The sequence below is a fragment of the Aquarana catesbeiana genome, linkage group LG05 (genome assembly GCF_042186555.1).
Source record: "Aquarana catesbeiana isolate 2022-GZ linkage group LG05, ASM4218655v1, whole genome shotgun sequence".
In the NCBI taxonomy this organism is placed as follows: Eukaryota; Metazoa; Chordata; class Amphibia; order Anura; family Ranidae; genus Aquarana; species Aquarana catesbeiana.
In genome coordinates this window covers 567942000-567956670 of record NC_133328.1, presented here as the reverse complement: position 1 = coordinate 567956670, position 14671 = coordinate 567942000, and the positions used below count along the sequence as shown (strand labels likewise).

Genomic DNA, 14671 nt, shown 5'->3' with positions numbered 1-14671 from the left:
CACACATACACACACACATACACATACACATACATACACACACATATACATATATATTTTTTTTTTTTTACTTTAATGCATGGCTCTACTTTTAAAAGTAACTTGTGCTTCAAGAAAACTGGAAGGTTTCTATTGCTGACCTCTACTAAAGACATTAGCTGCTTGGTTATGTTCATATAAGGCCTTATTCTTTCCAAGGCATGGACTCAGAACAAGCATGCAGATTAGACGTTATGACTTCATTGCTGCATGCTTTTCCTGCATCAGTAACTTAAAATGTTGAAAGGAAACCCGAGCAAACAAAGTTGCAGGTGCCATTGATGACCTCTAGTGGGCCTCCTGACCAAGAATACGTGAGACTACCATTGCGGATGTCTTCGTCATGGCTGTCAAACTGTTCCAATAACATTCATTGTTTCAGAGTCACTGAGCTCAAACAAGTAGGCAGCTTTGGTGTCCCGATTCTATTTACTGTATGCTTGCTTCAGGTCAATAGCTCAGAATTTATGTACTGAAGGTCAGCATTACCATGAGGCAAAAAGCATTTTTGAAGCACAGCACTCCAGGTCTCAACAAAACTCTGGATTCCTTCAAAGACCCGCCCGCTATTATAGCAATATTAGCATTAGCATATATCCATATGGCTTACACTAAATTTCAAATGAACTAGTAAACTAAAATGTCCATAAAGCCTTGTATTCGAACCTTTTTTGGCAGATGGAGGAAATTATAAATACACGAATCATAACCTTCAGTCTTGTCATAGGCTATGCAGTAGGGAAGCATACCAAGGACTTGTTACAGATGGATCCTTCAACAAAAGCATGTGGACAGATGTCACCATTGTTCCTTTATCTACAGTTGTGTATGCATAGGGACAAACATACCATTTAAAGTAAAAAAAATAATTCTTGTAATGCATATCCATCTACAGTGAAAAAGTTTTTTTACCCAAAAAAGGTACCAACTCAATATAAGGGACAAAAAAAAAAATAAATAAAAATTGTAATAATATGGGTGCTATGGACCATTAGGTTCCTTTGCCTCAGTTTAAATGAAGCCTATGTATCTCTAAACAGATATTTTACCATTCTACTGAATCCCTCCAAGAATTATGTAAGCATCAAATTATATTATAATATATATATATATATATATATATATATATATATATATATATATATATATCTATATCACACACTTATTCGCTGGACTACACGTGGCTTACATTACAGAAGTGTCAAATGTATAAGCAAAATTTGCATAGCAAGTGGTAAGTGCAGTCCATGTATGTCAAGTTCTTAAAGACACTTCACCACCTACACCCATGAAGCAGCTATATGTGGACTGTGCCAGGAATAGTGTGAATAGCAACACACCCAGTTTCAATGCCATGGGGACATCACTGGGTTATAAGGCACAGCTTTATAAGCTCTCATAATATTTGCCCATTTAGTTTAGGGCTATACATACATACATATGTCTGTGTCTCCTAAAAAGTTTATACAGGTGAGCCGTTTAGATGGAAATATAGGGCAGTTCTACAGAGACAATAGAAACAGACAGCCAAACAAAACATCATTCAACATTTCCCCAAATAAATTTGAGGTAAATTCCATGTACAAAACTTCCCCCTTGATGGCCTTGATTCACATTGTATACAACTAAAAGCTAATCTTTTAGCAATGGCAAGGTTTTTTTTTTTTTTTTTGTTTGTTTTTTTTATTTATTTATTTATTTTAGGGGCTACAGCAAACAAATGTTATATGCAGGGCTTTTTTTCTCAAACAATAGGTGCTGGAACTTAACCACGGGCCCCGCAAAACCCCTCCCCCTACACACACCCTCCAATTCACATCAAATAGTGGGTGTGTTCAGTCAAATTTCATGAAAACAGTAGGAGGGTCTTAAAGGGGCATTAAATACCTGGATTGCATTACATACAGGGTGCAGAGCTGTCACTTGTAAACACAGAAACCAGACTTCTGTGTTTACAAGTGATTGTGGTGAGCAGGTACCAAATGGTCTGAGCCAGAGGTGGTGGAACTGAGTTCCACCAAGTTCCCCCTGAAAAAAAGCCCTGGTTATATGACAGTTCTTGCTTAGGTAGGCAAAGGAAGCGCCCCTGCCATGCTCCCAGTCACATGAACAAGAAAAAAAAAAGTAAAAATAGTGGGCTGAAGGGGTTTATTGCATCAAAAACACTATTTTGCAATAAATGCTTTGGACCTGCCTGCTAGCAAATTTCTTTAGATTGTATACTTGTACAAGTTTGTTTCCGCATGCCTTGGTGCAGAGATGTAGTTATTCTGCACAGAACAGATAATCAAGATGGCCCATTACGCCAAACCTGAAAGACCACTAGGCAATGGTGTCAGCAATGACAAGAAGTTTATTGATGTCACATGGCTGGAGGCCACATTGCTGTAGAGCAGGGGTAGGCAACCTGGGGTCCTCCAGCTGTTGAAGAACTACAAGTCCCATCATGCCTCTGGGAGTAACTACCAGCCTTGCAATGCCTCATGGGAAATTTAGTTCAAACAGCTGGATGGCCCTAGGTTGCCTACCCCTGCTGTAGACTATTTCTGCTTTAAATATACAAGTGCTTTTAATCACCACTTTTCCTTTACATTGGTTCTTCAAAATAAAACAATTTTCAGGCTGATGAAACATTTGGTGTAGTATTAGGGCCCTTTCACATGAGTGTTTAGTCTAGATCTGAATGTCAGTTTTTCCTGGAGCTAGATTAAACCACAATGTATGTGGTAAGGGGGATTCAAATGAATTATCAGCAGTTTTCATCCATGTACCTTCAATTTTTTTTATTGGTTTTATTTTTTTAAGCCGTTTTTGGTTTAGATGGATCTGAATAGATACCATAGATTTACGACTTTTCTGTTTAGGTTAGTTTTTAGGCACAAAACATTTCACTTCTTGATATTTTTTTTAGAGTTAGCAGAAACCAAAATGGATGCAAATGTAGACTGATGTGACCTGAACTGAAAACTGACGTGCAAACTGATGTACTCTGAATGTTTTTTTCTTAGCAAAAAACATGACTGAACGGATGACACCAATGTGAAAGGATCCTAATAATTTTGGCAGTTAAATAGTAATTATGTTTTAAACATCAGACCAAAAAGACAACTGAAGAGGAAGGACAGACAGAGATTTTGGTTTCCAAAGAGTCCCTCAAAGTGAGGGCAGTTGGGAGCAAGGCAGTAATTACAAATAATACAGGTCTGCCAATGACAAGAAAATTGGCAAGTGTCATCTGAAGATCTGACCCCGCAGAGGGAAGTTTATATCCTGCTTTGCTCTCAATGAGATCCTGTGTACAATGCTTGCACTGTAGCATGTATAGAATCTATAAGATATTTTAGTTAAATTATTCAATGTGTTTTTTTTTTTTTTTTTTTTTTTAAATTATACAGATTACAAAACATTTAGCAAGGATTTTTTTTTCTGCACAGCAGACTATTCAGTAGCAAAGACCCAATGAACAGCCCATTTATATAGGTCACTCACTAATCACAATTGCTAACCAATCATATGGGCAAGCACCTAAAACATGGTTCAGAACAGTAAGATAGTGCCATGAAGCCATGTCAACCTTAATGCGGAAACCTGTGTTGTAAGTAATCACAATAATCCTAATACCTTAATTCACTGTTAAACCTCCCTGCACATTTCCCTTGTATCAGCCCCATATAAAAGAACAATTCCTCTCTGTCTGTCTCAGAGGACGTTTCAGGGCAGTTAAGCTCATTCTAGCGCCACACAAGCGGAGAAACCAGTCCTCCTTGTCGACCTCGTTTCTGCACCCATCTCACTTTCGTACACACCTGCAGGGCCAGTACTAGAGTACAAGGATGGTTTGCGCTTCAGGAGAACGCATGTCCTGTTCAGCTCACTTGGTAAATATTGGCTCATATAGTTGCAGGAAATATTCCAAGAAGCAGGTAGATAAACACCTGTAGAGTCCAGAAAGGCAAGGGGAAAATAGCAACTTGGCATGCAAATACTTCTAGACAAGCAGGCTTGATTAAAGAGTCATCTATTCCTATTTTATATGAGGGTTAACCAGAGGGGTTTGGGGCAAGAACAACAAGTGGTAGAATATCACTCTGGGGAAAAGAGGTGAGTACTGTGCTTCTGTAGAATATTTGAATGAACATTAGATAAACACGTTTGCCCCAACTGATAAGTTCTAGAACACAGAAGACTTGCATGCAAGAAGGCATGGTGAGTTGGCGATTAGGCGGAAATCATATATGGAACGGATCTTCTGGGAAAAAACAGTTACTGACAATTTTATAAATATTTATCTAAATATATGTTTTTTTATGTCCTTGTTCACATTTTTCCTTTTATATATAGAATTGTCATGCTGACATATGCCCTAATGTAAAGCATGCAATCCCCTATCACAAACCATTTATATCACAACACACTAAAAGCGACCTGTCTGAGCAACCTTTGAGAAGATCAGTATGTGTATAAGCCACATAGAATTTTAGAAAGAAAAATATTTAATTAGTTGTACCACATAGTAAGGGGCAGGCATAGACAGCACAGCATGTGAGCAAGCAAGTTCAGATCTTTTATTACCACTGTTCTCAATAGTTTCCTTACGAAGGCCGGCCATACATGGCCATAGCCACTAGCGAAAATCACGGTCTTCTCCCGGCGGGGATGGCTTTCTGCCCCCATCAGGAGAAGACAAATACTCAGGAGGGATTCCTCTGTCACCGTGTTGATAGGGGAATGTGTGAATTTCTTTCCTACAACCCATGGTTGCAGGAAAGAAAATTTGCACCATCTTTGGCTGGCCTTAAGAAGGCCATACACAATGTATTTTCTTTCAACTAGTGGGTTAAACAAAAGAAAAATTAATTGGATTCCCTATAGCCACACATTCAAGGTGGATGGGGGAATCTCTCCCATGGAGCCATTGTATTCTGACAGCAGGGAGGCTTCCTAGTCGTCCGATTACACTTATAAGCAGCACCGATCGAGTAAAAATTTTTCCATGCTAACCTGGAAGAATTAAGATCCATCTATGGCTAGCTTTGACGAATATCAGTTTGGAGATCAAATCAAAAGACCGCTGAAAACTAAAAAAGGTGGTCTGCTTAAAGTATATCATATCAGTTGAAATGACAGAATCATTGAAAACTCTAAAGTTAAATAGGTCCATGGCAACCTGCTTCCTAATTTTTTACCCATAGCCAAAGCATAAGTATTGGCTGCCCACAGCCTCCTGGGACGTTCATATAACACATTGGGAGGAGCCTGTGTCTCCCAAGGAGCCAAATATGATATTTGGCTCTGCAACCTGTAGGCGAGGAAAAAAATAAAATAAAAAAGAACAATCTGATTCCTTTCAAAAAGATGTTACTATAGTTTTTTTTCCCCTCCATTTCAATTCAAATTCTCAAATCTTTATTAAAGCTGTCAATTTGTTGCCCAGTTTTGACTTTACAAGTGACCACATTCTAGGGGTCAAACTTGCGGGAGGTAGGATTTTTTTAGGTTTCCATTGATAACTTGCAATTTCCAGTGGATGGATGTGAGCATTGCCACATGTATGGCTAGCTTAAGAGTCTAGCCCCCACATCCTGATAACTGGTCATATAAAATAAACACATAAGAAAAGAAAACCTCAAACTTGACTCAAATTCAAATAGTTGGCCATCCTGGGGATACAGATATGTAGAAAAAAAAAAAAACAAACAAAAAAAAAACCCCAGACACCACACCCACACGTCGCAGAACAAAAATTTACAAAAGGAAAAAAAAAAAAAAAAAAAACCACCAGCATTCCTAAACCAAGGACATCAAGACCTGCTCACTTAGGACAAAATAAAGCATTTAAATAGGTATTAGACCTCACTGGTTCAAGGGACCACTCCAGCCAGGGCTTACAGCATATACATGCCTCCTAACAGATGGAAACAAGAGACACCCATTACCAAAAACGTATGTAGGCATAGGACACACCCCCTTAAAAAGGAGAATTATACAAAATAAATGTATACAAGTTAAACCCACAAGTGTTTACCACTATGATTCCTTTATACTTGCTTCTGAAATTTAGATATTGGATGAAAAGTTTAGCACAGGGAAACACCTTTTGAAAAGATAAATGGTGCATATTATATACAACTATATGGATCAGACCACAATGATGGACAAATAAGGACAGAGGGACTTTGTTCCAAATCAGGCACAGTCCCGCGAAATCAGGGACAGGTGGGAACTATGCATAAGTCTATAAAGAAATAAGGAAAATGACTTGCAAAATTAGCACAAATTGCAAAACAACCACTTTGATATTAGCTAGCAAATTGCTCAATTACATTACATTGCCTTCTTAATACGTTTACGAACATGGTTTATGAAGGTATATTACTTAACCGTTAATAAAAGTTGCAGGTGCATACAAAGCCTAAACGTCTTTAGTCAAGCTAAATAGCCCTGCAAGGAATGTAGAAACTCTACATTATAGGTCTGTTCAGACATGAACTGTAACATGGACATTTCCAGAGGTCTTAGAATTTATTATCTATGAAAAGGACCTGAGGGGTGTGCTAAGATAGACAAAGATCAGAGGAAGATGCAGAGTTGCTTTCACTGCAGTGACATGGCCTGGAGGAAGAGCTGATATTTCAGGGTATTACAACTGGTTTCATGTAACTAAACATCAACAGCAAATGGAAAATGCTGAATTAGACAAACTAAAAGAGCATCTGCAAACCGACTTAGGCCCCTTTCACACGATCGGACCGTTCAGGTCCGCCTGTCAGTTTTGGCGGCGGACCTGAACGGGCGCTCCATGTTAGTCTATGGAGCGTCAGATGTCAGCGGAGACATGTCCGCTGACATCCGACCCAGTCCGATCCGCTGAAGAGCAGACGGATGGCCCTACGTCCAGGTCCGTCGCTGGCGGATCAGATCGGGGGAGATCTGACGAAAACGGACACGCTGTCCGTTTTCGTCCGATCCCTCCATAGGCGGCAGCGGCACCTGACAAGCCCCTCCCCGCTCAGAGAGCAGAGAGGGACCTGTCATCCGCCGGCTCAGCGGAGATCAACGGACAGATCTCCCGCTGAGCCGGCGGACCGAGGCGGGCTCCGTAGAAACAGAGTCCGCCTCAAAAAAAAAAAAAAAAAAAAATATTCATGCCCCTTGAAATTTTGTCATGTTGCAACCGAAAACAAAAGTATTTTATTGGAATTTTATGTTACAGACAACACAACATGGCACAGAGTTGTGAAGTGGAAGGAAAATGATAGTTTTCAAAATGGTTTACAAATAAATATCTGAAAAGTGTGGCGTGCATTTGTATTCAGCCCCCCTGAGTTAATACTTTGTAGAACCACCTTTTACTGCAATTACAGCTGCAAATCTTTTTTGGGTATGTCTCTACCAGCTTTGCACATCTAGAGAGAGTGACTTTTTTGCCCATTCTTCTCTGCAAAATAGCTTAAGCTCTGTCATATTGGATGGAGAGCATCTGAACAGCAATTTAAGTCCTGCCACAGATTCTCAATTGAATTTGGGTCTGGACTTTGACTAGGCCATTCTAAAAACGTGAATATGCTTGGATCTAAACCATTGCATTGTAGCTCTGGCTGTATTTTTAGAGTCATTGTCCTGCTGGAAGGTGAACCTCCGCCCCAGTCTCAAGTCTTTTGCATTCTGCTAGGATTGCCCTGCATTGGCCTCCATTAATCTTCCCATCAACTGACAAAGAAAAGCATTCCCAAAACATGATGCTGCCACAACCATGTTTCGTAGTGGGGATGGTGCATTAAGGGTGAAAAGCCATGTTATTTTTCCGCCACACATAGCGTTTTGCTTTTAGGCCAAAAAGTTCAATTTTGGTTTCATCTGATTAGAGCACCTTCCACATTTGCTGTGTCCCCCACAGGGCTTCCTGCAAACTGCAAAAAGGACTTATGGCTTGCTTTCAAACAATGGCTTTCGTGTCACTCTTCCATAAAGGGCAGATTTGTGGAGTGCACGACTAATAGTTGTCCTGTGGACAGATTCTCACACCTGAGCTGTGGATCTCTGCAGCTCCTCCATAGTTACCATGGGCCTCTTTTCTGCTTCTCAGAATAATGCTCTCCTTGCCGGGCCTGTCAGTTTAGGCGGACGGCCATGTCTTGCTAAGTTTGCAGTTGTGCCAATCTTTTTCCATTTTCGGATGATGGATTAAACCATGCTCTGTGAGATGTTCAAAGCTTGGGATCATTTTTATAACCCAACCCTGGTTTAAACTTCTCCACAACTTGATCCCTGATCTGCCTTGTGTGCTCCTTGGCCTTCATGATGCTGTTGGTTCACTACAGTAGGGGTTCTCAACCCTGTCAAGTACTCCCAAACAGGCCATGTTTTGGGAATTTCTCTTAGATAAAATAAAAAGGACAGGAGGTGGTGAACCACCCAAAAAGGTCACAGATGAGGAGAACAGAATTGGAATTAGGGCAGGGACTTCTCACTCCTGGAACATCCATATATTACGAAACACAAGCTGACTTAGCACACCAAGCTTGACTAGAACCGAAGTCTCACTTGGGAGGGTGGAGACCAATCCCTGATGGAGGTCTTCCTGGCCAATATTCACATGCAACAACTGCCATTTTAGTGCCTTTTGGCCTAAAATGCTGTTTTAACCAGTATAGGCAGCACAGCAAAGTTAGAAACAAGATGTTTGATTATATGGTTTTCACAGCTAAGCACACTCCTAAATGCATTCTTGAGCTAAGGGCTTATGGATTCCAGGGAGTACATGCTATATGAATCATTTGTCCTTGCTCAAGATTGCCACAACTAGAACTGCTAGGGGGGTGTTTTTCAAACCGATTCCTCAACAAAATAAAGCATGGAGACACAGATGGATGGGGGAAGTTTGCTCTGAGTAGTAAAAAATTAAAATAGTTTTCTGGTGCTCAGATGCAATGAAGATCTGCTTTAATGTATGTAAACTGCCAAAACTGAAAATAGGACATCCAGCATTGACTGCACTTGATCTCGGCAAGAGTGCAAAGCACCTTTTGGAAATTACTATTTGTACATAGCTGCGATAGGCATTATCCACCAATAGTGAAGTGGAGGTGGGAGAAGAAAGGCACAGGACCGACTCAAAGGAGCCAAATTCTCCCAAAGCACCCTGGACACAAAAACCTAAATTTATAGCCACGCTTATTTTTCCCCAGTTTTGGATACAGATGAGAAGGGTTAAAAGGCAGCAAAAATGCTCTTCCTTTCTCAGTAATGTAGATTTAGCATCTGTCTGTAAACTAATGCAATTTATAACTTCTAAATAAGCTTAAAGCAAGATTACATGTAACCAATATGAAGAGGAGCGTCAAATATGTAAACAGATCACACAGCCTGCTAATATCACCTGGGAATGTGCCTCTAGAATGAGTTTATAATTAGAGACTCTACGTTGCAAAGCGTGTTAGATACTGCATTTATTGGTTACACCAAGTCTCCCATTATGAAAACTATACTAATACCGCAATGACTACAAAACTACTGTATATTATGTAACCGATACCTGGTTCACAGAGTGGTACCAGTAAGGTACCTAAAATGAAGTGCAACTCACTCTTAGTACTTACATTCAGGCTCTAATATTGATGTCACTGCTAAAGTTCCCGTGGTGAAACTGACAGGCTGAAGCACAGTGATCACACGCCATGCAGCTCCTATGTTCAGAAAATGTCCTGTATTCTTTTCAAAGAATAAAAGGCGTTCTGTGATTGGACGAGGGGCATATAAGGAGGAGGCACAGGAGCATCATGGCTATGTCCACCAATGTCAGGGGTAGACATTGCAGCCACTGACACCAGTATGCTGTGGGTGGTCATCGTGGACGTTGACACCAGTGCTGAGGGGGTGGGCATCATTGCATCCACTGACAGCAACACTAGGAGTTTTGACTGCAGCCACCAACACCGACATATAATTTTACTGTCAGACACCAACAATGAGACTTCTTTTACTACCACTTCTCTTTATTGTGCATTGCATTATGCTACAAGAAATGCAGTGGGACTAAAGAATTTGGCCATTATGGTCAATTCATTAAAACTAGGCTGCCTAACTTGACACAATGCGCCTGAAAACAAGCTATTATGTGCAACCCTTTTGAAGCAGTGGAGCTGAACTTTAGGATCTCTTATGTTCAAAATGACCACCACCGATATACATGATACTTCAGAAGCCAGGCAGCAAATGGGCATTAAGGAAAAAAAACAAAAACAAACAAACCCACCCACAAAAACACACCACCAGTTCATTGAACCATTCCCCGTCAAAGACAGAATTTGTTCATAATTCCTCATGGCTGCTTTCTGGCTTACCAGTCAGTACATAACCAACTTAATCCTGTCTAGTCAAGAACTTTATTCACAGAAAGACAACTGTACCTTCAGTATCAAAATGGCCAAAGCACCCTTTCCCCATCTTAACCACAAATGAAAACTTCTCCCAATGAATACTGCCCTGGCCTGCCTAGGGTTGAGCATTACTTACATCCTCATAAATAAAGGTAGACTTGGATTATGCAGGTACATGCTATAGAGAGTGAAGGCTGTACCACCAAGCACGAGCCTGGCATCATTATGCTTTATGAACAGCACACATTCATCACTGCAGAGGTCAGGGCCACCAGGGAGAAGCCTCCATCCAAAGATTGTGCTCACAGGAGGGATTACAATATTTTAGAATAGTTTGATAAAAATGCCCATTTCTAATATTCTGCAGAAATAAAAAATACTTAAAATTACCTTTTTAGAGGCTTCAGGATGTAGCACTTGTCTAATGTGAAGCTGTCCATCTGTGCACAGGCAGAATGAAGTACCAACACCAATGTTGATCTCATTGCCTACCGTCTGGTTGAACTGCAAGAGAAGAAGAACAGAGCATTTCAGCTACAGGTAGAACTATTAGCCTAATTAAAAGAAACTCCAGAACAAGGGTGCATATTACAGTACACACAAAGGTTTACATTTTTAAAATCATGTCACTAGTTCTGAGAAAGCTGTGGAAAATTTGCATATTAAGCACCCCAACCCCTGCTGTCACTGAACACCGCTCTGTGCTGTTTACACTCACAGAGCTGTGTTCAGTGAGCCCCAGAGCCAACCACTGGCAGGCAAGGTTTCCACATTCTGCGGAGAAGTTATTTCCCTGCTTAGCTTAGTATAGTCCGCAAATACAGAGATTGAACTGTTTACCCCATCCTCCAGGTCATTTATGAACAAATTAAATAGGATTGGTCCCAGCACAGAACCCTAGGGGACCCCACTACCCACCCCTGACCATTCCGAGTACTCCCCATTTATCACCACCCTCTGAACTCGCCCTTGTAGCCAGTTTTCAATCCATGTACTCACCCCCTATGGTCCATGCCAATGGACCTTATTTTGTACAGGAAACGTTTATGGGGAACGGTGGGGAACGGTGTGAAATGCTTTTGCAAAATCCAGATACCCCACGTCTACGGGTCTTCCTTTATCTAGATGGCAACTCACCTCCTCATAGAAGGTTTGTTCTTGCAAAACCATTCTTCATGAATCCATGCTGGTTACTGCTAATGATACTGTTCTCATTACTAAAATCTTATATATAGTTCCTTATCCCCTCGAAGAGTTTACATACTATTGATGTTAGGCTAACTGATCTAATTCCCAGGGATGTATTTTGGGCCCTTTTTTAATATTGGTGCTACAGTGTCTTTTCTTCAATCAGCTGGTACCGTTCGACCGTTTGTTCGCCCCCCCGAACCGACCACAATGCATTGTGGCATTGAACAGTGCATTGCAAGCCCTGATTGGCAGAAGCTTTCACTGCTTTAGCCAATCAGGGCACAGAGCACTGTCAGTTATGATTGGACATGGTCATCATGACTTTACCCAATCATGGCTCATTCCCGCCCCACAGTAAAAAAGTATTCTTTCAATAGCAGCCATTTTCAGTGTGATTTTGTTGTGGAGAGAGATAGAACAGGGCTCTGTTCAGTGCTATATTGCTTCAATTGTCAGTGTAGAATATTAGCTTAGTGTCAGTCTAGGGATAGTGTGATTGTAGTGAGGAGGACCATCATTCAGCTTTTCATAGTGTGCAGCTAGAGTAGGGACAGCTCAGATAGTTTCAGTGTAGTGTAGTGAGACCGTGTCAGTAATCTCGACATTAGTATATAGCTAGAGTAGGGACAGTTCAGATTGCTTCAGTGTAGCGACGGTTGAACACCGTCTATTTGATTGCGTTACTGCCAGTTTAACGCCATATAGTTCTGTGCATCACTGTACGTTTGGCGCATTATATTGCAGTATATTATATTGCATCCGTGGAGTGTGTCTGTGCAGTGTGGGTACTCAAAGGGCACCAAACTCTTCTTTACATTGATTAAAGTGCATCTACATACAGATGTCAACTTCTTTACATTTGCTTATAAACTCTGCCCCTCCCTCCCAATAATGTCTGGGAGAACAAGGAGAGGCAGACGTTCCCTTGGCACTGTAAGCGTGCCAGCAGGCTGTCTAGCTTTGAGGGTGTTCAATCATTTAACCTCGAAGAATGTTTTTGGTATAGGTTTCATGGGCATAATTAACACACAAAGACCAATTTTTCTGACAGGTGCATATCATTGCAAATTTCTTTGCCTTCATCAAGGGCACCTATATAGGGTTATGGTGGGAAGGCGCCCCGATACCCAAAGAGTAATTTTTCTGCACCTGTTTTGCTTTCATCAAGATTATCTCTATAGGGTTACGGTGGGAAGGGGCCACCGACACCCAAAGAGCAATTTTAAGGCACCCGTTACTTCTATCCGAAGAGACACCAGAATGTATCCAAAAAATCTCTAATTCTGTTCCCAATGCACTACATTGTGGCCTCATCATACACACTGGCTCCCCAGCTGTGAGCAAAATAAAGGCAGCTTGCAAAAAAAATGTCTTTTTTTTTTGCTTTATAAAATTCAATTATTGCTGCAGCAGATTCTAGACATGGTACAGATCTGCCACTTTACAGTTAGACTAAAGAAACCCCCCCCCCCCCACCCCGGCACTATATTGGAAGGAATTTTCCATTTTTAGGCATTCAATTTTAAAAAAAAAAAAAAAAAAAAAAAATTCACTGCTCATTTAAAAATGACGTTTTTCACAAACTTTTTTTTTTTTTTTTTTTTTTTTTTTTTATTGATCCATGTCCCCCAGTGCAGGACCCAGATCCCTATAACCATTGTATGCCTAATTACTTGCATTTAAGCCTTCAAAATGGGCACTTGAGATATTTAACGTTCAGGTCCCATTGACTTTAATGGGGTTCGTTATTCGGGTCCAAACGTTCGCGGTGTTCGGAAGTTCAGGTCCGATCGGCCCATCGCTATTAGGGGGCCTATAACATACTTCCAGTATTATTTTACCCTTAGCTTCATCCCTTTGGAGCTCTACCCATAAGGACTCCACCTCCTCCCTAGCTCCCTTAGTGATGTCATCTCTTACATTCACTTGTACATTATTCTTGATATATAGGCATACCCCTCCCCCTATTTATCCTCTCTATCCTTGCGATAAAGGGTATACCCTAGAATGTTTGCCAGCCAATCATGAGAGCTGTTGAACCAGGCCTCTGAAATTCCCACAAAATACAAATCCTCCTCGTACAACAGTATCTATAGTTCACCCATCTTGTCCGCTAGGCTCCTGGTATTGGTGAACATGCCCCGTAGTTTAGACCGGTCGCATATTATCCTCTTATTGGGCGTTTCGAGATAGCAACTAGGACTTGCAACTATACTTACCTTGGGTTTATGTGCTTTGGTCAACCCACCACTAATGCCCCCAATACTACCCTGTGGAATATGTTCCGCGCTGACCATCTCTACCTCTGGACCCCCCCCCCCCCAATCGCCTAGTTTAAAAACCCCTCTAACTTTTTAGCCATCTTCATTCGCAGCTGATCTGCACCCTCATTTAGGTGCAGTCTGTCCCGTCTATAGTACCGGTTATCGACTGAAGTCGCCCCAGTCCTCCAGGAACCCAAACCCCTCCCTTACTACACCAGCTCTTCAGCTACTTGTTTACTTCCATAATCTCCCTCTGCCTTTCTGGTGTGGCTTGATGTACCCGGTAGTACTCCTGAAAATACTACCTTGGAGGTCCCTTTCCTCAATTTAGCTCCCAAGTCCCTAAAATCGTTCTCTAGGACACTCCATCTGCCTCTGACTTCGTCATTGGTGCCAACGTGTACCATGACAGCTGGGTCTTCCCCAGCCCCTCACAGTAATCTGTCTACCAGATCCGTGATGTGCCGAACCCGAGCGCCCGGTAGACAACATACTGTTCGTCGCTTCAGGTCTGGCCTCTCTGTCCTAAGAATTGAGTCCCCTACCACCATAATCTGTCTTTTCTTTCCCTTCCCCTCCACTCTCACTGGAGGAGTTCTTCCCCTGGCAGCTAGGAGAGTCCCTCATCTCCAGTAGTGCTGGTCCCCGACTGGTTTCACCAATGTCACTCAATGGAGCGTACTTATTGGGATGCTCCAGCCCTGGATCAGCCTCCCTGGCACTTCCCCCTCCACCCTTCCTGACTGTCACCCATCTACTCTTTGCTAGTGCCTGCACCTCTGTCTCCACCCGCCTCTG

The 14671-nt window shown here is 41.6% G+C and overlaps 1 protein-coding gene across 8 annotated transcripts in view; it reads right to left on the bottom strand.

Annotated features, from left to right (window-relative positions):
- The window catches only part of ESRP1 (epithelial splicing regulatory protein 1), a 103581-nt gene that overhangs the window by 68375 nt on the left and 20535 nt on the right, over window positions 1-14671 (bottom strand). For all 8 annotated transcript variants that reach the window (XM_073631978.1, XM_073631977.1, XM_073631982.1 and 5 more), the window contains exon 3: window positions 10809-10922. In XM_073631978.1, the coding sequence (XP_073488079.1) occupies window positions 10809-10922 (114 nt within the window). The remainder of the gene's footprint in view (window positions 1-10808; window positions 10923-14671) is intronic.